Source organism: Penaeus monodon, chromosome 30 (assembly GCF_015228065.2).
Source record: "Penaeus monodon isolate SGIC_2016 chromosome 30, NSTDA_Pmon_1, whole genome shotgun sequence".
Classification (NCBI taxonomy): Eukaryota; Metazoa; Arthropoda; class Malacostraca; order Decapoda; family Penaeidae; genus Penaeus; species Penaeus monodon.
Genome location: NC_051415.1, coordinates 22,426,252 through 22,427,273, shown reverse-complemented (window position 1 = coordinate 22,427,273; position 1,022 = coordinate 22,426,252). Strand labels below are relative to the sequence as shown.

Below are 1,022 nucleotides of genomic sequence, written 5' to 3'. Positions count from 1 at the left end.
GCTCTCAGCACTAGAATGTAGAAGCAGCGTGGGGTCAAGGTCAAACTGCCACCGCCTGCACGCCAGGACGCAGGCAGCGGCAGAGAGCGCCGGGTGGGGGGTCGCGGCGGCAGGGACGGGGCCGGAGTAACGCTTGGTGGACGGTGTTGTGGCGCTTTGGTAGTTCGTTGTTATCCTTCCCTTAGCTTTTTATTTGGTCAAGGTGTTTTTTTATGGCTGTTCTCTTTCAGGCGCAAAAGACGCAACTTTTCCAAACAAGCTACAGAGATTTTGAACGAGTACTTTTACTCGCACCTAAGTAACCCCTACCCTAGTGAAGAGGCCAAGGAGGAATTGGCCCGGAAGTCCAATATAACAGTGGCTCAGGTAAAGAGCGTAACGTTCTCGTTCACTTTCTTGCAGGAAACGAAGACGAAACTTTAGTAAACAGGCCATTGAGCTCCTGAATGATTACTTCTATTCCCACTTATCCAATCCCTATCCGAGCGAGGAAGCCAAGGAGGAACTGGCGAGAGCGTGCGACATCACGGTTCAGCAGGTATGGTGCCGGTACACCGGGGCCCCTCTTACACCCGTGGGCGGCCCCTCTGACACCCACCGAGAGCCCCAACACCCGTACTGGGCCGTCCGCACTCCCGGGTGCTGGACGCCCTTACAGTTTAACCATCAATGGGAGGCTGCCCACGGGTGTTGGAAGCGGATATTCCCAGGCAATCTGGCGGCCACCAGGCCAAGGCAATAGTACTATGACCCTCCATCACTCTCACATTAGGCACAGTCATGCTCGGAGCATTCTCTTTTGTCAGCCTATTCCCAGCTACACAAGACTGAATGATTTCTGTTTTCATTAAATGTTTGCCAACCTGATGCACGCCAAGTGCGGTCATCTCTGACGAGTGCTTCCTTCTGCTGAGTGTTGGCTTGGGATTCCCGCCCTGGGCGACGCACTCCTGCAGAAGGAACACTGGTTGTAGAGACCGAGAAGGCCCTGGTGTACGGCTGCCGTTTGCCACATGAAACTC

At 54.4% G+C, this 1,022-nt stretch overlaps 1 protein-coding gene across 15 annotated transcripts in view; it reads left to right on the top strand.

The window, feature by feature from the left end:
* Nucleotides 1-1,022, top strand: part of LOC119592636 (homeobox protein extradenticle-like) — a gene marked incomplete at its 5' end in the record, with an annotated part of 41,816 nt that overhangs the window by 21,844 nt on the left and 18,950 nt on the right. For 3 of the 15 annotated variants that reach the window (XM_037941543.1, XM_037941540.1, XM_037941536.1), the window contains 1 exon segment: nucleotides 403-538. In XM_037941543.1, coding sequence (XP_037797471.1) covers nucleotides 403-538 — 136 coding nt within the window. 15 annotated transcript variants of the gene reach the window in all.